General features: G+C 38.6%; 1 protein-coding gene across 2 annotated transcripts in view; it reads right to left on the reverse strand.

The window, feature by feature from the left end:
- AQR (aquarius intron-binding spliceosomal factor) overlaps nt 1-16,320 on the reverse strand; it is a 55,000-nt gene extending 38,680 nt beyond the window's left edge. The window contains exons 1-15 of one of the 2 annotated variants that reach the window (XM_039705287.1): nt 16,225-16,320; nt 15,238-15,294; nt 14,734-14,774; nt 13,711-13,746; nt 12,557-12,677; nt 11,137-11,277; nt 9,436-9,504; nt 8,865-8,965; nt 8,132-8,208; nt 6,852-6,916; nt 4,832-4,948; nt 3,268-3,381; nt 2,405-2,508; nt 1,674-1,776; nt 534-654 (exon numbers count right to left, since the gene is read on the reverse strand). In XM_039705287.1, coding sequence (XP_039561221.1) covers nt 534-654; nt 1,674-1,776; nt 2,405-2,508; nt 3,268-3,381; nt 4,832-4,948; nt 6,852-6,916; nt 8,132-8,208; nt 8,865-8,965; nt 9,436-9,504; nt 11,137-11,277; nt 12,557-12,677; nt 13,711-13,746; nt 14,734-14,774; nt 15,238-15,294; nt 16,225-16,320 — 1,363 coding nt within the window. Of the gene's footprint in view, nt 1-533; nt 655-1,673; nt 1,777-2,404; nt 2,509-3,267; nt 3,382-4,831; nt 4,949-6,851; nt 6,917-8,131; nt 8,209-8,864; nt 8,966-9,435; nt 9,505-11,136; nt 11,278-12,556; nt 12,678-13,710; nt 13,747-14,733; nt 14,775-15,237; nt 15,295-16,224 lie in introns of those variants that run through there. The other variant, XM_039705288.1, reaches the window with a different exon arrangement.
- Between the last annotated feature and the right edge of the window lie 9,117 nt (nt 16,321-25,437).

Here is a 25,437-nt window from a genome sequence, read left to right on the forward strand (position 1 = left end):
AACTTTAAAATTACATGATTCCTGTTTGCAATACCAGCAGTTTACTTGGTTGATCATGAGAACATTAGGTTCTCAAACCAGTCACCTTTCAATGACTACTTGTACTTCTACCTTGAAATAGAAGCAAGATCAGTGGTGTTCAATTCCTCCCATTGCCACCTTTTGCCCCTTTTTAGAAAGGCTTTCTTGAACATACTTCAGCACAAAGCACAGAAAACAGCTTTTCTGTTGCTATTTCCAACTTTTTTCACCCTACCTGTGCCTCAGCTGGTAGTACAGCACATCTATTATCCAGAAGCAAATTAACATCTTTGTGTAAAAATAGATTTTTGGATTTTTCTTTAATTCCACTATATATTTGCTAACAATTTAATCTCAAGAGTTCCTGATGTATAGCTGGGAAAAAAACCCTGATCTTACTCTAAGATACTGGAAGATACCAAAGTACCATGTGTAAGTTTCTTGGACAGAATAATCATAATACATCAGAACTCCTTATTTTATTGCAGCACCTACTGAACTACTAATCATACCTTCTCCAGAGTAATATTCAGTTGGCACAATATTTTCATCCCAAATAATCTTCTCTGTGGGATAGAGAGGCATCTGATTGAGCTGCTGAATTTGAGATATTCGTCGCTCATGACGGGAAACCTAAAGAAAGGAAGCATTTCAAACCTCTGAGTCAAAAAGGAACAATAAAGATACTTTTGAAACACAGACAATAATTCATAAGGTGATCACTTGCATTTTCTCCATCAATATTTTTCTAATGAAATATTTTAATATAACTAAATGTATACAGTGACATCAGAAGATGAACAAACACATAGCTCAACTACTGGTCATGGTACAAGAGTGAAACAATCCTTTGGGTATTCAGCAGACCAAAAATGACACAACAGAACTGAAAATACTCAGTCAAGGTTCAGCAGAGAATCGACTTCAAATAAAAATTACCTTACTTTCCATTAAAAATATGTCCAGTACCTAACTAATACTACTCATTCAGTAAGAATTAGTCTTTGTTTCCTCTTTGGGACACAAAAAAATTGATCCAAGACTATAATATGTTATCTGAACAAATATCTTTCCATGGCAGCCATAGGCATATCACCACCCTTAATACCTTAGAAAACTACATGAACAATATTTTAAGAAATCAACAACCACAAAACAAACTCTCATGAATGAGATTTTAAAAAACAGCTATGGTATTCTAATACTGATATCAAATTAGAAGCCTATAGTAGTATTGCTAGACCTTGAATATCCAAAAACCCGTGATGTGCATCAAGCAATATTTCCCCCAAAATTAGTTTAGGGCCCAAGTAGGTACTGAATATCTAGATCTACTTTAGCAGATCTTTTTGTTTTAAAATGGGACAAAAACTTTTTCAGAAGAACTCAAAACCGTTTCCAAGGCTGTCCTTACTGACCTAAAAAGACACATATTAATTTCTCATGGAAACTATATTTATGAATAGGCATTTTCATATACTTAATTTATAGGGTATTAAACCCCATCTTAATATGCCAATTACTGCTACAACACTGCTGTGGTGCACAGGTGGTTCACAAAACGACTACTTTACTGCAGTGTAGCTGCTGGATGTAGCTACGCCTTGAGTTTTCAACAGAAAAAGTGCAAGGAGCACCAGTCATGTTTTTACCAGCAATTCCAGCAGGAACTCCTTCTCGTGGCTCGTGTCCTCGCCCTCGGCCAGCGGCGGCAGCAGGCACAGGTACGACGCCACCTGGTGGAGAACATTGGAGCTGCACAGAAAGGGAAAACAAGAATCCTCTGTGACACTGAAACCAGAGAGAGAGCACTTACTGCAGCTGCTTTTTCCTTAAAGAAAACTCCAGCTCTCTGATTCGAACAGAGCTAAACAATTACGGGTCAGGGTTTTAAGTAACGTTTGTGTATAAGGTGTAAGCTGAACCTCTCACCTACAACAAACATGACAAGTAAACAACAAAGCATACACTACTCCAGCTCTCTGATTCGAACAGAGCTAAACAATTACGGGTCAGGGTTTTAAGTGAAATTTGTGTATAAGGTGTAAGCTATACCTCTCACGTCCAACAAGGGGTGGATATTTTTTATTGTTTCAAGACCTGACACAGAAGTAAACAACAAAGCATACACTGCCTTTGTCAAAATACATACTGCTATCCTTTTACTCACAGCATTTAAAATCTAGTACAGTGAATACAGTGGCATGCTTTCATGATTTCTGTTGTAGTTCTTCTACAGAACAGAGTAAAAAAAATAAACTAAACAAGTTAGAAGTTAACTACTGGCTATGCACATGAGAAATCAGAAGGAAAAAAGGCTCAAAATTTGTTAAATTTAATCATACTGAGAACCAAGAATTGCAACTTCAATTTGGTAACTTACCTAAGAGGTCCAAATAACTTCACCAGTGCATCACGAGTATCTACTGCAGCTACATTTGAGAGTGCAAAGTCATATAACTCTGGGAAATGTGCAAACGCTGCTCTCTACAAAAGATCAATGCATGAAAAGTGGATGTAAGCATATTAATGAAATTATTTAAAAACAGTTTAAATACTTAGAAAAGCACAGTTTCTTCTGGTTCATAACACGAACCACTCTATGGACCCCACCAGGAGAGAAATACAAGCCAGATTAAATCTCTGTTTTTCTTAACACCATCTATTCTCTACTTCTGACACAGTATCTTCCTTATTACACCCTTCCACCAGCATTTGTTGTCATTAAAACAAAATATAAGAGAGCAGATACGTAGGTTTGCAGGCAACTGAGAAAAGCCAGGAACAAGTTTAACTTAACCACGCTTCCTTGAACTGTTCTGTTAAAACTGATGCGAACAATTCTAAAAAGTGTGAGTGAATTTGTGCAAGGGACCACTGCAGGCACATGTGCACACTGATCATGAGGAAATGCTGCCACCTACTGCATCACCACAGGTTCCTACAGCATTCTGCTTTCCCTTCTTAACAGACTTAACAGGAACAGTTCATTTTGGTGACGCAAGGTCAAAAATGTTGATGTTTTGCTAGAGCATATTATTTAGTCATAGTCACATCCACCATGCTGAAGCATTACATGTCTTCAATATGGTACAGGCAGTCAAACTAAAGCTATTACTGTAACTCAAGAGGGAAAATAAGGGGTTTGATTTGGGAAATAACCTCATGCCTATTCCAGATGCAAATCAGACTAGAACAGCAAAACCAAATCCTCTGTCTCTCGTAAGCACTTCATCCTCTACTTACCTGTAGAGAAGTAATTCTGTCATAGTGAATTGTAGTCATCTCATTCTCTGTCAAAGCATTTCCAGTCTGATCATTGATTTCAAAGCCAGTGTAGAATTTGAGCATATCTAAAAGCTGAGACATCATCAATATAAATTAATGGATTAACAACAAGAGACACCCTACGAACACTACGAATAAAACCACAGTTCAAGAGGACAAACGCACAAACAGGAACTCCTCAAAGTTCTAGAAGAACTGGACTAAGGAGTAGTATCTGCATTTTATACTTGGTTGATGCAGAAAATAGTTTTTGCTAGGTATCTCAATTGCAAGCCATCAAAATTTCAGTATAGTCCAGAAGCAATATGGTTTCTTGATATACTAGGACTTGAAACTGAAACTGATCACGGTAAAGTGATCTAGCCAGAGGCTGTCATTGAACCCAACTTACAGCTTCCTGTTACCAAAAGGAAGAGGGCTTGTGACCTTCTGCCCTCTGATGGCAGCTCTGAAGTTCATCCAACACTTTCAATGGGATTATTTAAATTGGAGGAAGAAAATTATTCAGATGAGCTGCTGTCTTTGTGTTCTATTAATACTGACCCTCAGAGAAAATGAACAAGTGGCAGAGATGGGGACAGCAAGCAGCAGAAAAAGCAGCTGAGATGCAGGAAAGGGGCAGATCTTCAGAGATCCTGCCATATAAAAAACAATGTACTAGCTGTGAGTGAGTAATTTGAAGGACAGGAGTGAAAAACAGCTGCACTGCAAAACAGTGTGAAGCCAAAATGAACAAGAGAAGAATGCAGTGGTGACAACTTCTGCCATGCATGTAGTAAAGCATGCCAGAAGCTGTACTGTTTCTAGCTTGTACTTTAAAGAACTCCTCAAAAACAGAACCAGAAATGTTATTCTGCTCTTGTGAGACCCCACCTGCAGTACTGTGTCGAGCCTTGGGGTCCCCAACACAAAAAAACCTTGTTGGAAAATGTCCAGAGGAGTTTACTACAGGGCCGAAGCACCTCCTCTGTAACAACAGGCTGAGAGTTCAGACTGTTCAGCCAGGAGATGAGAAGGCTCCAGGCTATACCCTATAGCTTCCTTTACAGTATCTAAAGGGAGCTACAAGGATGGAGAAGGACTTTTCACAGGGCAGGTAGTCATAGGACAAGAGGGAATGTCCTTAAACTGAAGGAGGGCAGGTTTAGATTAGACAGTAGGATAAAACTTTTCACTATGAGGATGGTGAGGCACTGAAACGGTTGCCCACAGATGCCCCATCCCTGGAGGTGCTCATGACCAGACTAGTGGAAAGTGTTCCTGTCCATGGCAGGGGCATCGGAAGTGGATGATCTTTAGTCTTTTCCAACCCAAGCCATCCTGTGATTCCATGAAATATATGAAATACTATGTGAGTAGTCACACATAGGTTCAGGTGAGAAAAAAAAATACTGTGTGAAAGACTTAAATAAACATGTAGTTTGCATCCAAACAAAAGCCTATCTTTAATAGAAAGAAACCAACTGCAGCATTCAGAAACAAAGGGAACGAAAAAGTTCTTTTCAAGAACTTTGTATCTCACCTGGCAGAAGAGATGACCCTCTTTTTCTCTTTTAGCAAGACTAGACAGGTAACAGTGAACAACAAGATGGGAGTCATCCAACACTGTATTAAACCAGCGCCGTGTGGGAAGCAAAGCCTGTGGTAAATAACTCATGTTAATACAAGCAACTCTTCCAAAAGTAAGACATCCTGGCTTCTCAGAATTTTCCATTTCAAGAAGGCATATTACGATAGATTGCTGCAGTTATTTGCATATCTAATGCCCTCACAGAGGTATTAAAGCAGCATTTATGTATGCCAAGACACTGGGTTTATGCAGGTAAAACATAGTTCTTTATGTAACAAACACAGTTCTTTATGTAACGGGGAGCATGGCATGAACTTGCTATAAGTGAGAATTCATCCTGCCAGTAAAAAAGTAAATTAAATAAAGCAATTATTCTACTACTAAGTGTCTACAAAATGATTGTGTCAAATGGTTGCTACAAATGATATGTCAAACTGCTTCAGCATTGTTTTAAATGTCTGTTTTCTACACTAATTTAATGAATTTTAAGCTCGAGGTCCTTAAAATTGCCAACTGCTTCTTCTAAATATGATAGGGTATCTTCTCTTCTTTTCAAAATACTCAAGTACTTTTCAAATCTTGAATAACAACAAAAATAGAGATCTTCCCTTCTCAATGTAAATAGATTAAGCTGCTATATGTAGCAACTGTTGAAGAGCATACAGTAGAAGTCCATAACAATTTAAGTGAAAAATGAGCTGTTCTCTACAGACTGAATTTAGAAAGCCAAAAAGCATCAGCATGTTTAGAACTAAGATGAAGAAAATAAAAGAATCTGTAGTAGATGTTGATTGCCCTGTACAATAATTACAAACAAACTCATAAAACCGTAAGAACTCTCCATTGATTTATTACTTCCGAATTACCAAATCACCAGTTCTGATGGCAGTGTATGCACTGTAATATGAAACAGTAATATTCTGAAATAGGCTTTAACACAAGTAAAAAGAGCCCATTAACACAGTATATGCTACAAAGGCAAAAAGACTTGGATTTACAGCTAATTTCTCATTTGATTGTTTCAGTCACGTAAACCGGCTTTATAAACCTGTCTGAATTCTTATCTTTCTGTAATATCTAGAGAGAACTAATCTCAAATGTGCTGCTTCTAAGCTTTTTAAGTCAGACAGACTTTAGCTCACCTTCCAACATGTTTTCTCTTACCAGAGTATATTACATACATAAGACAGCAAGCTCTAATTTAAATTATTCAATCTATTGCAACTATAAGCACAGACTACTTCAGTGATTTAACAGAGTAAGCCTGCAGAAATTCACCATAAAGCCATTTTAATGTTCTCTGTGATACTATTTCAGAAAACTCTTGTTTTATTTCACAATGCCTTCTGAATCTGAAGTTACTCTAAATAAATAATTACTCATGCAAGAAATTGTGAATGAATGCCTTTTACTACTGGTACTGTGGTGCTTAAAACTGTCTCACTTCCTCAGTATCTGCTGAACAGTTTCACAAAACCTTGCTCCACACCTTATTACTCTAACAAACTGCAGATCCCCAGACCTGGTACTTCTAAATAAGGAACTCTAGTCAAACAGGAATAGTTTGTGTTTCAGACTACTGCTGCTTTCTGGGATTTAACCCAACAACACAAAAGAGACTTTAAGTGACCTGTTATGCACTGGGAAGAATAATTCTGAATTATTCCTACCAGATTAAAGCATCACACATTTTCAGAAATTGCCAGTATTATTACCACTATTCCAATTAAATCCTCATCACTAAGCACTTTAGGATCCTAGCTTTGTCTACTGGCTTATCAACATTGCTGGTCAGCTCCCAATATGGATGCAATGTTACAACCACTTATTTACAGATGGAAAATCAGTTTTAAACAACCATATGCACAGCTGTAACATAATCACCTCCTATTTGGAGTAAGGCTGTAACAATTACTTTACGCACTTCAATCCTAGAAAAGTACACCTGGAAACTGGCTAGAATCAAACTTACCTCAAGGTCTAGCATGAGTTCAATAAACCTCTCACAATAATGAACTTTGTCCATAGAAATAGGACCTAGATAAAAAAATTAAAAAGTTTAAATTGATCCACATAACAATATACTTACACATAAACAATTCCTTAAAAACTAAATAAACGTTACAAATATAAAAATATTCACTTTAATCTTGTTAAAAGCTAATTAAAATATTATTCTCTTTTTAAAACAATCCTTTCTTATATTAAAAATTGTTTTGGTTAACAATGAAAGAGCAACAGAATCAGAATTTCATGAGTGATTTTATCTGCTCTGAAAAATTCTGAATGCAACATGCAAAAATGCTCACTTCCACGAGGTATCACTTGCCCATTATGTTTGCTAAGAACTTTTAATGCCAGGTACTCAAAAATACATTTTTAAAAGCTGCAAACAAGATGTGTGCCAAAGGCCTTAACCCTATTCAAAGGTACTCAGAGGTGACTACTAAGGGCCTTTAGAATCATGTCAAAACACACCAAGTCTCCCTTAATGACTTTCCAGTTCTTACAGCCTCCAAAGAAATGTTGAAATAAATCTTCCTAAAACAGGTCTAGCATAATCAGGAAAACAGAAGGGGTAAGTATCCTTTCTGAGGAAGCCACATTAGAAAATTTACAGCTCAGGTAAGAGCTGAAGTTTGCTAAGAGTTTAACAGAAAAAGCAAACTCTGGGAACTGATTTCACCCAAATTGTGCTGTGCTTAGAGCATAATAACCCTTTTCTGTTAAAAGGCTAACACCTTCCTCCACAAACACTTTTCCTTTCTAAATCAGGGAAGGAGATAATTTTACTTGTCACAATGACTCAAGAGCAGTCAAATCTTACAGAATTCACTTCACTTAGGCTTTTGTTCTTACTGTAAATCAACAGTATGAACAGACAGAACCTTATGATATCCATTTATACCACCTATTTAATAAGGCACCTAAGTATGTATGAAATGCTTTAAGGCTCCAAGCACACAGTAAAGAATATCAATTCCCAAAAATATTGTTTTTACTAAGTACATACTGAATAGAAGGAGGTTCAAAGTAGCTTTTGCTGTTTCATTTTTAAAGTATATACAGATTTGAATATTAATTTTGATATGAAATCCATGCAGACAGGCATAGTGTTCACTACAAGCCTCACCTGAATAAGGTCCCCAACCTCAGGCTGATATCCTAAGGACTAGTTGCTTCAGTAACACAAAAAGATTTTCACACAGATTACCAGATAACAAAGTAACATAAATACACATACACAGTTACCTGAGACAGGTATTGACTTTAGAACAGAAATGAACTTCTGAATGAGCTGTGAAAGAAATCTTCTCTCTCGATATGCTCTAAAATTGGACATATGACAAAAGAATTAGTACTCCGTAAATGCAGACCAGAAGTATATTGCAGCTTTCACTAATACAAAGTTAGCTGCTTCAAAATTATTATACTGATAGTAGGTTGCTTTGAAACACACCTAAACTGTTTAGATGATAACTTTTCTCTCTGCACTCAGGAAGACAGATTAGCAGCCTACATTTTTAGGCACAGAAACTGATTAAAAACCTATGCTTCTTACTGTGTCAAGGAGAAGTCAGTCCCCTCCTACACCTTAGCACACTGCAACACAAAGACACTGGAACATTTAAGTTTGGTGAGATAGACACAGATTTACTGAAATATTTGCATAAGCCATACACCTAAGAGGGAAACATTTGCTAAAGGTCACGAGAAAAAGTGAGTAGCTACATAAATATTCTTTTGTGCTCTCATCCTTTAGTTTTAAGATTTGATATCACAAATTCACTGACCAAATAGAATATAAAGTTCTACCAACAGTATTTTGCATAAAGAATACTGAAAAACAGAACAGCTTCCAGGTGACCACATATGATCAATCCTCATTTGCCAAAAGTTTTCAAAAAACACCTTTTTCATTGAAACAATTTATTTCAGCTGAAACACAATGAATGCACTAAGGAAAAAAAGCTTCTGTACATACTGCATTCTTGACTCTTCATCCATTTTTGCATCATTTTTCTTAATTAGATTCCAGAATTTTCTTAGTTTTGGTGTCTTTTTCAACTCTTGTTCCAGTCGATTCTGAAATGTTAAAATTATATTCAGTCACTAAGGAACCTTGCTTTCATAAGATAAAACTACAGTCCAGTCTTTTTATTAAAAAAGAAAAAATATATAACAAACAGAAATAAAGAGCTGTCTCTGGCTATTCTCAGTATCACTGTGAAAGAAAAATGCAACAATGCTAGAGTCTAGTCACGACTAGATGCCAACTCCTTTGCCTCCCTGTGACCTCATGGCCTTGTCTATAAATTATACCTTGAAGAAGCTGTAAACAACAAAGCTCAGTTTTCTAAAAAATTACATTAAAAACATTATTACATGGAAATTTGCAACAAAAAATAAAGAATCTAGCAAAGCACACAAAAATGTAATTCCATAGCAATGTTGTAAATATTAGAGTTCCTCAACAGTATTCCATGAGAATTTATTGTACAGGATTTGGACACTGCCTAGAAAACTGCTCTGCCAGTTAACAGTGTTATGCTTACAGGTTGTAGAGCCATCCACATCGGTAAGGAAATCAGCTGCTGCACCTGACCTCTGATCAAATCCACTTCCTGTTAGAAAGTTACAGATGATAAACATTTTTAGAACATTCTTGTGTTTTCTTATATGTCTGTCTTACAAAATACATCAACATACATTACCATCCAACAAAAATATTTATATTGTTCTATCAGATTTCATGATTTCCTAACAGGAAACTGCACTATAATCCTACCCAGTGACAGCCCTGTATTTTAGGTTCTTTTCATGGAGCCTGTCAGTTCTTAACACTTCACCAGGGGTCCCATCCATGCAAGTATTTTTAGGACAAAAGCTGCTGATAACTGATGTTCCTTCTTCTTCTGTCATTTCTTATTCTTGAACTCACCTACTGTGCTTTCTCTACTTGTTTTTAAGCTGTTCTTTGTCTCCTGAAGCCCTTAATTATCAATTTTCTCTCACTTCTTCTACACTTTTCCCACTGTCTGAAAAAAATAATTTTCTCCATGTCAGTTCAAATGTGCTCTCTCCAACTATGCCTATGATCTGGATCCAGAAAGTTTTCCTTCTTTCCTGAGCTACTGAAAAAATTCAATAAATATCTTAAATATGTCTTTGTGGACAAATACTCCATTCTCAACATTTTGAAACTTCAAACTTCAGTGCTCTTCACTAAAAACACTACTGTGACTATTCCATTCTGCCTTTTACAAAGAAGAGCAGCCTCTAATAACAGTGTGCTTTTACAGCCACATTTTCACCAGCTTCCTTATCATGCTGTATTAGAAATGTGCTCTACAAGAAGGATTCTGTAGTCACCATCAAACTATTTTAAATGAAGATGCATTGTACCATGGCCACTGCAGAAAAGCAGTATCTCAATAAACTATACATGTAAAGTTCAAGATGGTTACTGGCTCCCAAAATCATTCCTAATCCCAAAACAAACTAATACACTTTCTATGTTGTTTTGTCTGAGGGACAATTTTATTTGTGCAGACTCAGATTTTGGATAATACACCCCACATGAAATGTAAGTAAGGAAAAAACCCAGTAGCAAGAGAAGTTAGAGAGCACTGCTTCATATAACAGGTTAAGTGTTCTTCCTGCTTGCTACTTAGGATCTGTAACTCTGTTTTATAGATTGGGAATACAATCGAGTTGGTCTAATGCTTTCTTAAACCTAACTCAGGAGAACTGCAGATAAAAATTGTATCTAAACCTGGTTTCAAAAGTGAAAAAATCATCTTTGTCTTTCTCAATAATTAATGGAAATAATTTTTGTGGTATTTCTTAGGCAAACTAAAAAGAGCACAGTAGTAACTAATTGGTTTTAAAAGTAAAGCACCTTTTAAAATCTAAATACATAAATTTCACAGTACCATTTTTAATACAAAAATTTATATTAAATCCTGTCTTTTAATTGTCTAACTGCTAATCCTTCAGTTGCAAGTCTCACCTATGATCTCATGTCAGAGAAAAGCAGATGTGTTCAGAGAGATAAGTAAGAGTCAAACACAGGATGAAAGCCCTCTGGTACTGTGTTTTCCTTTAAATCGGAATTTTGCTTCATCTGCCTTGTAAGAAGAAATCGCTCAAACTAAACTGCTACAAATACATCACATAAACACACTGGAAATATTTAGTTACTTACAAATACATAACATAAACACACTGGAAATATTTAGTTACTTTTAACATACCAAACTATTGAAGCAGTGATCAAGGAAAAGCAGCAGCACTGTCTGTTCATGCAGAGAGTACTCACTCTCATTTTCGACCAGCGATGCTTCCAGTATGCGTTTAAAAAAGAAAGGAAAATGTTCTGGCCTTTTTTTGAATGTCTAGGAATAGAAGAGAAAGGTAATTTTGAGTCAGGTTGATACAAATAATTTCAATCTTCATTCATATAACATAGCTGAATTTCTCTAAATCCATTTAAATCTATAAAAGAAGGGATTAGTTTTTTTCATTTTCATTTTTTCTAACTAGGCAGCACAAGCAAACTGACTAATGATACCCTCCTGACAAGGGATCCTCCCCTTCTACCTGCTGCATAGTCTAACAGGTGATGCACAGGACAAACTAAACAAGAAGCACAGGTGAAGTCTTGTGGGAATGTTCAGCTTGTGGCTGCACAGAAATACTCTAACATCTCCCAGCTAGAAGATAAATAGTAGATTTTGGCCAAAGCTATAGCAGCCTTAAGTGAAGTGCAAAAAGTGAGCAGGTAAAAACCACCAGAGATTAATTATAGTCCTGGAACTTCCATTGAGCTACCTGAGCAGGAAAAAGATAAAACTGAATAATCAGCAAGATAAAATAGTTCCTTTACAAGGGCAGTCATGTACCAAATAAATTTAAGCTGCTTGGAATATAATCTGCACCTGTCATTTTACTTCTAGTACCTATGCCAGAAGAAAAGCACACAGATAATATATGAGCAAGTTATTAATCCTTTGTGCTTTTCCAGCACTCAGGTAATGGCACACACATTGAAGTAAGTGTGCTTCTGAAATAGTGCCTGCATAAAATGTATAAATAGGCTTCTGTTGTTGAGATGGCCTGTAAAACCTGGACTGCTTGTAGAAACATTAAATAATTTCTAAACCTATTATTACAAAAAACAAAAACAAAACCAACCCAAAACAAAAAGCCCAAACAAAAAACCCCCAACCAAACAATATACACTATACACTACAGGAAGTAAGACATTATTTTAGTATACAGCAAAAAAGATAGATGAACATGTTTTAAGCAAGATGTTATTGGACAATACGTTAGACTTTCAGTGGTGCCTTCTTGAATACACAGAAGAATTTCTCTGTAAATACCCAACCTCTGTCAAGTGCCAAAAAAGCAAATGCTGGTGATAATGTTCAGCATCACACAGCAGAACTAAGGACTTTCACACCAGAAGGAATCAAGTAACTTTTCACCTGTCCATTCCCTTCTCCAAAAAAGAACACAAAGTTTAACACACCATATGAGGTATTCCAGCTGAGGCACCATTTCCTTTTAACACTACAAGCTCTTCTACCATCTGTCACTGTAAGTGAGCATGCTGTAAAAGCTGCAACTTGCAGATCAAAGTCAATTCTAGCTGCAATTGAAATCAGTTACCTCCCACGCAGGGACATTCTCTCTGAACTTCTCATTCACCATACAGCAGATTGACATTAAATATGCCTTACTGGACACCTCTGGAGAATAATTCATCCATAGGTAATTTTCAAGGTACTGACTGTGAAGAGATAAAGAGTATTTCATTAGCTGCAGCCACCCACATAATCTGTCACTCATTTAAAAAAGCAGTTATCCACAGGGCTTTTTTCCCTCCTCCCCCCAAAAGCCATCTTCAGAGCTTGTGAGTAGTTCCTCAAGTTACCTCTCATCTAGGTCACTGAAGCAAAACTTGTTAGACTCGGTAACTAATGACACTAACACTTTCACAGAAAGGACAGGAACTTCTAACTCTGTGCTACTGTGGACATACAAATTCTAGAAGTCAATTGCATGCCATTTCTCAGTGTCAAATCCTTAACCATAATTTACATTTTCTAGTCTGTGCTTTTTCAAATTAAGATGCAAAAAACTGAGAGGTTTGTCCTTTTGTAGTTACTGGCACTAACTTAGGGAATTGAGCCTTTTAGAAATAAAGAATGTATCTCAAAGAAGAAACATTTTATAGTTTTTCTTAAGATTTGAGAGTTAAAAGAACCAAACAGAACATAAAACATTGTGGATTTAAGTATATATTGATAATATTTATTTTACATCATTTTAGACATACTCTGTCAGCTCTTCCAGGAAAGTCTGAAGCAGTTGTAAACTACTGTTTAAATAGACTTCCATTCTTTTTCAAGAGAAGAAAATGTTAATGATGCTGCTGCAGCACAATCCATTTTTAACCTCATAGTAAGAGACATAATCCAAAAACTTCTCTGATTTCAGTGAGTTCTGATTTAAGGCTTAATGATACATTCCAAATTACAGACCCAAGTTTTTCACTCATTTCATTCATATTCTCTTTCTCGGTGCTCCACTTACACTAGAAATTGAGAATCACAAAACAAGACACTGAGATGTCACTTACATTTATGGAATTACTTCCTCTTTAAACTAAGCTCTCCTCGCTTAATTTTCCTCAGTATACAATTCAAGGCCTTACAAAGTATGAACGAATACACTACCTTCAAACTGTCTTACTGCCCTGCTTCTCACCTTTACAGGTTCCTATGAAAACATAACTCCAAATTTCCCTCCCATTAGCTTACCTGAATTCAAGAAGCATTATCTTTCTAATTGCAAACCTAAAAAGGAAAAATTAATCAATTAACACAGGAAAGAAAGCCTCCCACACACAGCTGCATGGAAAATTACTGCATTTTCCTTTATTCATTATAGAAGGAAACTAGCAGAAATACTCAGGAATTATTTCTGTCCTGACATTTCCATGCAACAGCAACCACTTGAATGCAGAAGCAACTGCTGTAACACTGGAGATGCTAAAGTTCATAGAGATTCATTAAGCAATCAAATTCACATTTTAAAGAGATGAACACAGGTCTTTTAAATATGAAAACACCACTACTAATAGCCTTGATGATACCAACTGCTAGCAGATGAGAGTGTCTCCTGGAAAACTACAATTATATATTTAATCTGTTCATAATGGTATTTTTTCTTAGTGACTGGAGATGGAAGTTTGCTTTGACTCCATATGACAAATTGTTAGATTGCTTTCACACAGGAATAATACAGAGAATTCTCTGCAGAGCTCAATCTTCCCCAAAAAGCTCCAGCTACAGTTACACCTATTTTCTGCACAGAGAGCTGCAGAATGCAGCTTGGATTTGTCTCCCCCATCTAACAATTAAATTCATTCAATCTACTCTCCCTTCATGAATCTGGTAACAGCAGCCAGAACAGAGGAGGAAGCTAAAGGCAGTGCACTCTGCAGCAGTTTTTTTCCTTTACATTCCTTAGTGACAAAAGAAGAGCCTTCTATAACCACCACAACAAAACAAACATAAAAGACAACACACTACCACGGAAAGGGTCTGAAAAATGAACCCCAACTACCATGTTTAAGTTTTATGGGCTTAGGAACTCTCTTGTTACCACATTCAGACTTTGAAATACCATAAAGGTTAAATGACTTAAATGCACTTGAGTAATTTTCACCTGCTTTGAACACATAGATGAGTTTGAAAGTATTCTATCAAACATTAGAAACAACTGCAACATGGATAATGTTGGAATGGTCATAAATAAAAGAAAGTAACTGGTGTACTTACTTTGACCTGACAATTTCTTTTGTATATACATCTTCAATGACCTATGGAAAAAAATTTAAGAGAATTTTATATATGCACTAACACAATTCAAAATGCATGAAGACATTTTATTCTGAATAGCATACAAAATAAATGCATGCAACAGCATCCCTTCAAAATAGTGCCTACATTTATAAACTACAAATACATAACAAATTACAGTGTCTCAAGCAACAGTTGACCTTCCAAGCAGTCTCCTATTATCTCATCTAAAATAAGCAAGACTAAATATTGGCACATCACAGATTGGTTCTTTTATGGCCCCAACAAAATTTCAGCAGAATTACCTTTACATCAAAAGACAATGTTAAACTACAAATACATAACAAATTACAGTGTCTCAAGCAACAGTTGACCTTCCAAGCAGTCTCCTATTATCTCATATAAAATAAGCAAGACTAAATATTGGCACATCACAGATTGGTTCTTTTATGGCCCCAACAAAATTCCAGCAGAAGTAATTACCTTTACATCAAAAGACAATGTCTTCTTCACATGTGGAGCCCAGTATTTATTTGCTAACTGCACAAGGGAAAAAAAAAAAGAAAGGAATGGTTAAATACATCCATGTTCATGTGAATGATACAACATCTTTATAACATATCCCATCCCCAAACTTCACTAGTATAGTCTCTTGCTTACTTTCAGCTTATGCTAACTATAAGTAACAAAAGTACGTTTTTTAACAGCAAGGCTTATCAATCATTTAAGGCTGATCAGCATTGCTGTTTATAGGCTTTTATGCCTAAACCTCTTCCAACAGAAATGCGATTCTTTGGAAAAATTTCAGATGCATAGGTGCTACCTAACAAACATTTCCTATTCTTAACTTACACCTAACAAATCCATCAAAAATAAGCCATGATCTTTCAGGAACTGCAAAGTGGCTAGTGATTGTGTTTCCTTCAGGAATCTGACAAGTCACTAGAGGCGATATAGAAAAGTCTCGCATTTTAAGGCTCTTTGCTGCAGCCATCACTTCACCAATAGTCCTGAGCGATGATGACAAGAGCTTCCTATGCAACTTTATTCAAGCTTCTTGATGCTCTGCAAGAGGAAGGTGAGCAGATTTCCAATTAAAAAAAAAAAGGAAAATAACAAAGAAAAAAAGTAAGAAGACTTGTAGAAAATCACTAAGAACTTTAGCCAACAAGGAACCCTCGGCAGCTTTTCGCAAGTTAAAACACGCCTTACAGCGATGCACAGTGTATTGCACTGATGCGTTCGGTAGCGCTGCTTTGTAAATCCCGCTGGTCCGGAAGCGCGGGGGGAAATACCCTCTGGTACATGACACAGGCGTCCATCCCTTGGTCAACTGCGACCAAGCAAGACCCTTTGCCCACCACCCACGGCTTCCAAAGGCTATTTAAACACCGAGGGGCCGGCGCCGCCAGAACGTCCCTTGGAGCCCCGGCCGCAGCAGAGGCGGCCCGGAGGCGCCGCCGGCCCTACCTGTGTCACGTACTCCGCGTTGATCTGGGACACCGTGGGCGCCACGATCTTCTTCGGCGGGGCCGAGGACGCCGCCGTCGCCGCGGCCGCCGCCATGGTGCCGCCGCTGGAGCCGCCCGGCACAGGCCCCGGTCCCCGGCGCCGCCAGATCGGGCCAGGCCGAGGGAGGGATCTCCGGGCCGGGAGCAGCGGAGGCGGGAGCGCTTCCGGGGCCGGGAGGGCTGGAGCGGCCGCGGGGAGGCGGGCGGCGGCCGCGCCATCTGCTGGTCCCTCCGTGCCGCTGCAGCTCCGGCTTGCAGCGCCACAGCTCCCTCCCTGCACCGCCACAGGTCCCTGCCTGCACCGCCACAGGTCCCTGCCTGCACCGCCACAGATCCCTCTCTGCACCGCCACAGGTCCCTCCCTGCACCGCCACAGCTCCCTCCCTGCACCGCCACAGGTCCGTCCTTGCACCGCCACGGATCCCTCCCTGCACCGCCACAGATCCCTCCTTGCACCGCCACGGATCCCTCCTTGCACCGCCACGGATCCGTCCCTGCACCGCCACAGATCCTCCTCCCTGCCGCCGGCCCCCCTGCCTGCACCGCCACAGCTCCCTGCCTGCACCGCCACAGCTCCCTGCCTGCACCGCCACAGCTCCCTGCCTGCACCGCCACAGCTCCCTGCCTGCACCGCCACAGCTCCCTGCCTGCACCGCCACAGGTCCCTGCCTGCACCGCCACAGATCCCTCTCTGCACCGCCACAGGTCCCTCCCTGCACCGCCACAGCTCCCTTCTGCCGCCGGCCGGAGGGCAGGAGTCGGTGTTGAAAGGCTGCGGGAGAAAATGAAGGAGGCTGTCAGCGCACGGGGTTGATGCCACACTCAGCCTTCTAACTCTTAGGGGGACTCCTTTTATTTTATGTGTCACTTAGAGGTCAGCTTTCTGTCCATCTAACGTGGAAAAAACCACACTCTTTTTAATATCAAACAGTTGCCAGTAACTCCTGAGCGTGGATGAGCACTCTGTCCCATCCACAAGCCCGTAATTAAGGCCTTTTACTTAACAGTTGGACAGGATGATTCTTACGGGGTCCTTTCCAACTCAGAGTACTCCGTTGAATCTCTTGAAATGTGTGCAGGGAAGGCAAAGGTACAATGGGAAAATTGCATGCTCAAGGAAGTCAACAGTTTGGTAATGCTTTAGAACGGTTTGCAATTAACTTATTCTAATTGCTACACTAATTAAGGAGGAAAATAACAGACTCCCCAGGGAATACTGTGCTTTGTTTCTGGGCTCATTATCCATCACCTGCCACTTGAGTGCTTTAAACTTCCAGGCAGGTCCCACTGAAGTCTGTTTGAATATGACCTCCTTTGTTTTCATATCAAGGTGATCTCCATTTCATTTCTTCAAGCAGAGGTTAAACTAAATATTCTTTTTGAAGTTGAATTAGAATGTACAATGGGAATGGGAAAAGTAATGACAGTACCTTGAATAGGATCAGACAATGGCTGCATTCAAATAAATATGCCTACTGTATGCCTTTACTTTAGAAGATCTAGGGAGATGAAAACTAGTAAAATATAAAATTTACGAATGTACCAATAACAAGTTTTGTAAATAACAAGGATTGAAATTGAAGCTACAAAACGGTGATAAAAAAAAGGACAAAGGAATGTAAGTTTATTATCTATAAATATAGGCTGAAAATAGGAAAGTTTCTGAACTGGCTTTCAGATGGAAGCCAAAAGTTTCATTTGTGCTACGATGGGAAAATTAGGAGAGGCAAATGAATTTTGGACTTTATAAATTTTGTAAAAAATTGTGAATTTTCTAGAACAGCCTTGCAATGCTAACCTAAGTCTTCTGGTTATGACGGATCATCAGGTCTGTGTCAAAACCCACAAATTTCCATATGTTATCAAAGCTATGAAACCTCAAGGAGGAATCCACATTTACCTAATCTTTGGCATTTGGGTGTCCCACTGGGGAGGTCAGTTGTCTTCAACCTCCCTACAGTCAGTGTGGCACCAGAGGTCCTTCCAAAGGGCAAGTCAGGACTAATCTAAGTGCTCTCATTCTCTGAAGGTGCTTCTCATATCAGAAACTAATATTAGTTGCCTAATGTTAAGCAGTATAATTACATTCGTCAGTGAAAATGTCAAATCAAGTGACAAAGGTCCTCTTCCTATAAATAATATATTAATCTTTTCTCTATACAGGGTATTGTTTATTTAGAGAGTGCTGGGGACAGTAGGACTACAAATAAGTAGCAAAAGTATAAATTAGTGCTTTGGAAAAATACATTACTTTCATCCTCAAGAGCAGGGGATACCTTTAAAGAATTTTGGTGAGACCAAGCATAATGACACCTAGTGTTGTACCTTCGTCCCCATCTGCAAATCTCACCCCACCTCACTACTGTCTAATAAGACTGGTCTCTTGAATTCCTACACTCAGTTTCCCCCAGAGTGGAGGCACATCTGACACTTTCCACTCCAAACTCCTTTGTAACTGAGGAGAAATAAAACCCTGTACCCCCTCATCCCAGCAGCCTTCTGTGAAGTTCTCCATCTTTCTATACTCATTGGCTTAACATGTCAAGAAAATCAAACATTTCTTTCAAAAACCTGTTAATTCATTAATGAAGACATGTATTATTTAAAAGTCACATATTTGAGTAGATGCAGTTTTCAAGACTATTATTCATTCCTAGGCTGCATACAGTCCTGGTCAATTTATATTCCATGCTGCTTTCTCATTTAATTAGCTCCTCTTGTTTTGCATGCTTCCCTTTCAATATTATTGTAACCAGAAAAATATGTTTTTCTCCTTTTCTTTGTAAACTGTGTAAGCCAAAGTCAGCAGTAAGCTGGCCACTGTTTTTATTTTTTATTTCAGTTATACTCTCCTGAGCACAGTTCCACCAGTACAGGAAGTACCTAGTGATGATCAGCAGGAGTTGTGTCTATGTTCTCTATTTTCTACCTTGCAGGTTATTTTAGATTCTACCTAGAGTCACAGAAAATATTAATTCCTAGCAATGAAAACCCCAGACAATTAATAAAGATTTCAAACAGTAGTTGATTTTGTTTGTTACTGTTATAGAGTCATCATCAGTGAGACATGACAAGTGAATTCAGAAGATTCAGCAGTGCCATAGATTCAGCAGGGCCATACTTTTAATGTAAACACTGTCTCACTTTTGACTGTTTGTCTATCACATGAAGATTTAGACTTCAGCTTCTTAGACATAAACTCTGCTCTAAGATGCATACTCTGTGTATGGATACCATCTTCCACCTTTGTATACTCTGGTGGGAAAGTTTTGTTCCAAAGCAGGTAAAAAATACCAGCACTGTACTCAGCATGCAAAAAGGCATTATCTTGCCCATTCTAGTCATCAAATATTTTCAAAATTATGAACAGGTATCTTGTCTGGTGGACAACAGACTTGTTCTCCTTTGAGGAAGCATTCTGCTGGGAAAGATGATTCCTCATGTGCCTCAGCCTGATCACTGCAATACAGCAGCAGTGACTATTCCTGGCTCTTAGATCTGCAATGATGGGGTGGCTACTATCACAACTCTACTGTCACCTGGCCAGGTGGCACGGGGAGCAGAACAAACATTGATTGCCTTGACATAAGATGGACTTGAAGATATCAAAACCTTCTTTCCAGTGTAAAGACTCTGTTCCCTCATAGCTGAGGGCATGCTAGCACCGCTGTCATGACAGAGAAAAGCAGCTCACAGACAGCAGCACTGTTGTACTGCCCCATGCTGTCCCATCCGGGGGTTGTGTTGTTGCTGTACAGTTTCAAGGTAGGCATAAAGTTCCAGTACATGACCAAGGCTGTTGAGTCTTTGGCCTCAAATGCTTCTTGATACAGACTCTGGGGCCTGATAGATGGAGACTCTTCTTCCTTCCCAAATCATTGACTGTCACTATACTTCCCATTTCAATAGCAGTTTTTTCTCCTTTCTGCATATACTGAATACCCTTAATTGTTTCTTGACCATGTGTTCCATAGCTCAGAGGCCAAGGGAAGTTTACATTCCCTTTTTGAAAGTGAGCCCTGAGTGTTCTGACAGCCATGCTCTGTGTGCAGGAAGTCAAAACCAGCTAAGTTTTGATGACTGAATTGTGCTTTCTCTGCGTACAACTTGCAGATTATGAGGCAGTTTTTAATAGAACTGTGCTTCTCCGGATGGGGGTCAAAATATGTGGGGTTCATCTCACTGCTGTATGGGTATGTGTTATCTGGCCGAATACCATTGCATAATACTACACGTGTACACTTAGCTTTGGGGAGGTACCCAACTGCACGCTGCACACCTTAATTTAAAGGCAGATGAATCTCAGCCTGAGTGACACTAAGCCATATGTTGGGTAGGCTTTCTGTGAAGCGAGTCTGTAAAGCTTAGGGGAGCACATCACTTTAAAATCATCTTTTATCTTAGTTTATTGACTTTTGCACATACACATGAGATTTTTCAAGAGGCATCCCTCTGAAAAGCTTTGAAAGCGAAATCTTCGCATATGAGGATTTCAAGTGTCATCATGCATCACGTAAATATACCTACTTGCAGGTACAGCTTTTCTTCTAACCAAAGGATGAAAGTGACTGTGAATATGCAATATTTTGAAATATTTCTTGCTAAGTTATATGAAATAAGTTTTTGAAGGGGATGAAGGGATGAATGGCATGTAAATCAAATAATATGTACATTAATTGAAAAAGAGCTGAAATCTCTGTGTCTCTTACCTGTTGAAATTATAGAAGAAATATATTGATTTCAACCTGCTTTCAGGTAAATACAATTAAATTGTATTTACCTGAAAAGATTAGAGGAATCCTTTAACATGTAAAAAGCTTAGGCACAATGGCAGGGGGTTATTGCTTTGGTTATGGCTCATCCTTCATAGCAGTTAATATTCATATAAACTAAATGTTCAGGCTGTTCATTGCAGCTTTAATTCAATCATGTCACGTTGGTTTTACTATTTTATTTGTGTGCATTCTTCTAGTCCAAGACTTTTGTCACTGTATTCATCTCATTAAATATGTGTACTTCCACTCAGTAAATATGGGTACTTTCAAAAATGATGCCTCAGTTTAGTAACAGATGCTTCTTAAAATATTTAGAATTTTAAAGTGTAAAGAAGCCATCAGTAGCATTCTGATTTGTGTATAAATATTTATTTAGCACACATTCTGGCCAATGTACTGCCCTTGATTTTTGTGCAAAACTTACAGTAACTTCAATGGATATTCTGAGCTCATGACTAGAGGAAAATATGGTTAATTCAGCAACCCAGATGCTTTTATATCCCAGAATAGCAAGCAGTGCCTCTAGTGAAGGAGATGGTGAAAGAGGAGACTTTGTGTCTTTCTTAGCTTTCTGTTGCTGGGCTCACATTTGGGTAACAGCTCAGGTTAGAGCAGACTCAGGACTATTCTAATTTGCTTCAGAGACTTCTAGCTAGGTTCCTGCCAGCTGAGAGAGAACAGTGGTAAGAAGCTGAGATCAGTGGTCAGACATGCTCTAGCAATATTTGCTAAAAAATCCTGTGAAAGGCTTTTATGTGTTGACATTTCTGTGTGGAAAAAATTAATATGAAATAAATCTGTTTGATGAATAAAATTCATCAATGAAATGAGATTTTAAGGTGAATAATTTCCTTTCTGCTAGTGCTGGCATGAGAAGTGCTATAGAAATTTGGGTCTATTTGCAGCATCATTGCAAAAGTGCATTCTTGATCACATCTCTCTTCTCACAATCAAGGAAAAAAATACACATCGCAGATAAAACTGTAACATGCCTAATATGCAGTGTAAAACTCAATCAAGACAGCACTTCTAAGATGCTAAGAGTTTGCTCCAGTTTCCTAAAGCTTTCATCGTTGCTTTTCTCTATATTTTGGTAGACATTTCCATTAGCATCAAGACAGCACTTCTAAGATGCTAAGAGTTTGCTCCAGTTTCCTAAAGCTTTCATCCTTGCTTTTCTCTATATTTTCTATGTTTTTGGTAGACATTTCCATTAGCATTTCAGGATTTTAAAGGAGTATAAAATGGCAATAAAACAGAAAACAGCAAATTCACACCTGTGTAGTGCAAAAAAAAAAAAAAAAAGTTTCAGGATTTTAAAGGAGTATAAAATGGCAATAAAACAGAATACCTCCAGAAAACAGCAAATTCACACCTGTGTAATGCAAAAAAAAAAAAAAAAAAAAGCTTTGACTTTTATAAATGACAATATTACCCAACAAATCATTTTAGCTTATTAGCAAATAGACATTTTTCCTCCACTAATTGCATTAGCATCAGACACATTATTCAACACCTGAGGGGATTCCTCCAGAGATATTTTCACTACCCAAGTACTTACTCGCTATTTTTAAGACCCAGAGTATGAAATACAAGGTATAGTACACTATAGCAAACAATGTTGGCAAGATACTGGTCCAAGGTTGCTCTTGGTGTCATGAAAAAATCCTAACCTGTTTTGATCTTAAAAATTATCCTCAAATTGGCTGCTGTACTTGGAGTGGCCAGATAGTTTAGCAGATTTCTACTTCATTTAGTAGGACTGTATTGTCACTAACAGTAATCTCTCTGCTCTGCTGTGTTTTCAGGATCATCTTAGAAACAAAATAAACTAGAAATTGAGGAAATCATCTGATTTTCTGTGGGCCAGCAAGCTGCTTTTGCAAACACATGTTAAGGATTAAAATTAATACTCAAAAAAATCAACAGATAAAATAATTCCACTTAGCATCGAGAGAATGTTTTCCTTTATGTCAATAGGATTTGACTGCAGTGCATTAGGAGTGCAAAAGGGAGACCATGCATAGCTGGCTTCTTTAGTTTAGGAACAGTCTTTTACTTTTTAAAATAGCAGTGGCCACGGTAGTCTGTTTCTCCTCTTTCACTGTGTCAGCAAGGTACATTCCAGTGCCACAGGAAAAGCTGGACAGTCACCACATCCATGTGCTCCTACTACCCACACTACACACCCTGATGACTTTGAGTGGAGAGTGACAGGCCACAGCCTACATCATCACCAGTCAGCTTCTCACATCTTCCTGCACTCGCATCCTCAGGCACTATTCTACACACCATGGCAGCACACGGGCAACACGGGCAACAGGCAGCTCCGTGACTCTTGGGCTAGAACTCACAGGTGGGCTTTAACAGAGCCATGCAGACTGGCACCAGGGACACTGGAAGGATTCCAGCGGAGAGGAGAAATGTCAGCCACATACCCAAATCATGCAAGTGTGTAAGAGTCAAGCCACACATAAGGATATCCTGGGAGCAGTCAGGAACTGGAATGGCAGAGAGCAGAAGTAAAACAGCATTCAGAGACCCATGACAACTCAGCATAATGACACTTTCATGATAGAACAGTACTTTCTTAACAAGGAGATATCAGTTCTCTTGTGAGTGATTTTGTTGTCATAAGACTGATTTCTCCTTCGCATGGACTTTGAAGATTCCCTTTTATAACAGATGCTAAAAAAAAGCTGTTTAAAAGCTGCTTGACAGAACTAGTCATTATATGAAGAAATACAACTTATTTGCTTAACCTGGAGTAAGAACATTATAGGAGAGCATAGAAAAGTCACTTCTGTAATTTCAATTTTCCTTGTGATAACTGCCTCTCAGACACATCTCATCTACAGCCATCAGACCGTAAAACCAGACTATTAAGTTAAAACTTACACTTTAAAAATCCACAAAACCTTGTGCTAGGAATATGAACCATTACCACTTCAGTTATTTAGGAGGTCTGGGCATTTTCAACATCATTACAAGGGGCCATTAGATGGACTGTATCCATAGTCTTTATTGATTTAAGAGTCATCCAGCTGTACTTAGGTAAATGTTACTCAAATGAGCTACTATTGAGATATTATGACTTTTAGAGTTTTACATTTATACTAGGAGGCAGTCAGGAAAACTAAATATTAGATCCAGCATCTTGGTTTGAAGCCTAAGGTGTCAGTAGCCTCAATTAAGTTTCTTTTGTGTCTATCCCCCACTTGTCCCACTAATTTTCTTGTTGGCTGTGGGTGTGTGAGAGCAGACCACAGCCAAGTGAGAAACCCAGCACACAGTGAAAAGCAGTGATGAAACAGTTTTTCTGTTGTTATTGCTTTTTTCCTCTTTTGAATTTTTCTGTAGACATATATAGGAATACTTATATATGTATGTTTTGACTTTCTGCAAACCTTGTGTGGGGGTACAGCTGCCACCCACACACACACACACCTCGTGCCACACTATGATCTCAGAACTGCTCCTTGGGCCTCGGCCTTGACGAACAGCACTGGGGCTGAGCTACTCTTGAGCTTATCAGAAACACTGTCTCTTCCTGGGAACTAACAAGTTATCTAACAAGCTCCTGGTTTTTAACAAACAGCCTTGGAAACTTATTTTTCTTGCCTACATAGCAACACAAGTGGAGCAATTTTTTTTTACCAAACTTTCAAAGAAAGTTAGAGCCAAATTTAATCCAGATGGAAAGTTACCATGACTAAAGACAACTCTCTAGCATCCCTATAAACAGCAGTCCTAAGTAAGACCCTTGGAGCTCTCCTGAACCACAGTGAGCTTCAACCAGCACTTGCCCTCTAAGTGGGATGGCTCTCAGCTGGTGAGCTCTCAAGTTTCCTGTACTCTGAGGACTGCACTGAACAGCATTGCCAGAGCCTGGGCTGATACCCCCAGGTAGCCCTTTGCCCACTGAGAAGATGCAATGGCATCTGATGTGAGAACTTCACTGAACTTGAGGGAAGTTTTTCACAGGTATATACCCTGGACATACTCCTTTAGTTCTCTGCATGTGCGACTATGAATCTGCTGAAGGAAACATACCATGAATGTTGCTCTCTTAGATTCTGAAGTATGTTATATTTGTAAATTAGTCCTGTTGAGTTACTGTAGTGCTATATAAATTCCACTGAATCTTTGGAAAATGGTTTAAATCAAGTGCTTTAAATGCTGTTACTTTAGGCCTAAAGTGTTGGTCAAATGTGGGGCTAAGTTTGGCTCCCCTCTGAACCTTGTGACTCAATTGGAGGGTCCCCCTTATTTCTTTTATCCTTACCTTTTTCCATCCTTAGCCTTTTTCCATTAAGAGCCTCCACACAGATTACTTTAGGTTGATTTTAGTCATAGATTGATTTATTTTAGATTGATGTCTGATTTTTTTGTGGAAG

This window comes from Passer montanus, unplaced genomic scaffold (assembly GCF_014805655.1).
Source record: "Passer montanus isolate IOZ18808 unplaced genomic scaffold, ASM1480565v1 scaffold18, whole genome shotgun sequence".
In the NCBI taxonomy this organism is placed as follows: Eukaryota; Metazoa; Chordata; class Aves; order Passeriformes; family Passeridae; genus Passer; species Passer montanus.